Below are 230 nucleotides of genomic sequence, written 5' to 3'. Positions count from 1 at the left end.
CGAGGAAGTGGCAAAAAGGAAAAAACACACATGCCTACCTCAAGTCCTTTGAAGATACTATTGTACTTGCTCAGTGGCCCATATTTCTGGTCGAACATCTTCACTGCTTTGTCCGTCATTTTCACGTCCCATTCTAGTGCCTTTTTCAGAGGCCCTGGAACTATTCTCTTCTCTCCCATCCTTCCTGTTTCTCTGAGGGAATAACAGTAACGTTAACAATAACAACAATA

General features: G+C 42.6%; 1 protein-coding gene across 1 annotated transcript in view; it reads right to left on the bottom strand.

Moving 5' to 3' along the window:
• Positions 1-230, bottom strand: part of LOC119594676 (phospholipid phosphatase 6-like) — a gene marked incomplete in the record, with an annotated part of 9073 nt that overhangs the window by 6822 nt on the left and 2021 nt on the right. Inside the window, 1 exon segment of the mRNA XM_037943733.1 lies at positions 39-192. Coding sequence (XP_037799661.1) covers positions 39-179 — 141 coding nt within the window.

This window comes from Penaeus monodon, chromosome 34 (genome assembly GCF_015228065.2).
Source record: "Penaeus monodon isolate SGIC_2016 chromosome 34, NSTDA_Pmon_1, whole genome shotgun sequence".
NCBI lineage: Eukaryota > Metazoa > Arthropoda > Malacostraca > Decapoda > Penaeidae > Penaeus > Penaeus monodon.
Note: the sequence above shows the minus strand (reverse complement) of the source record. Positions and strands in the feature narration are given on the sequence as shown.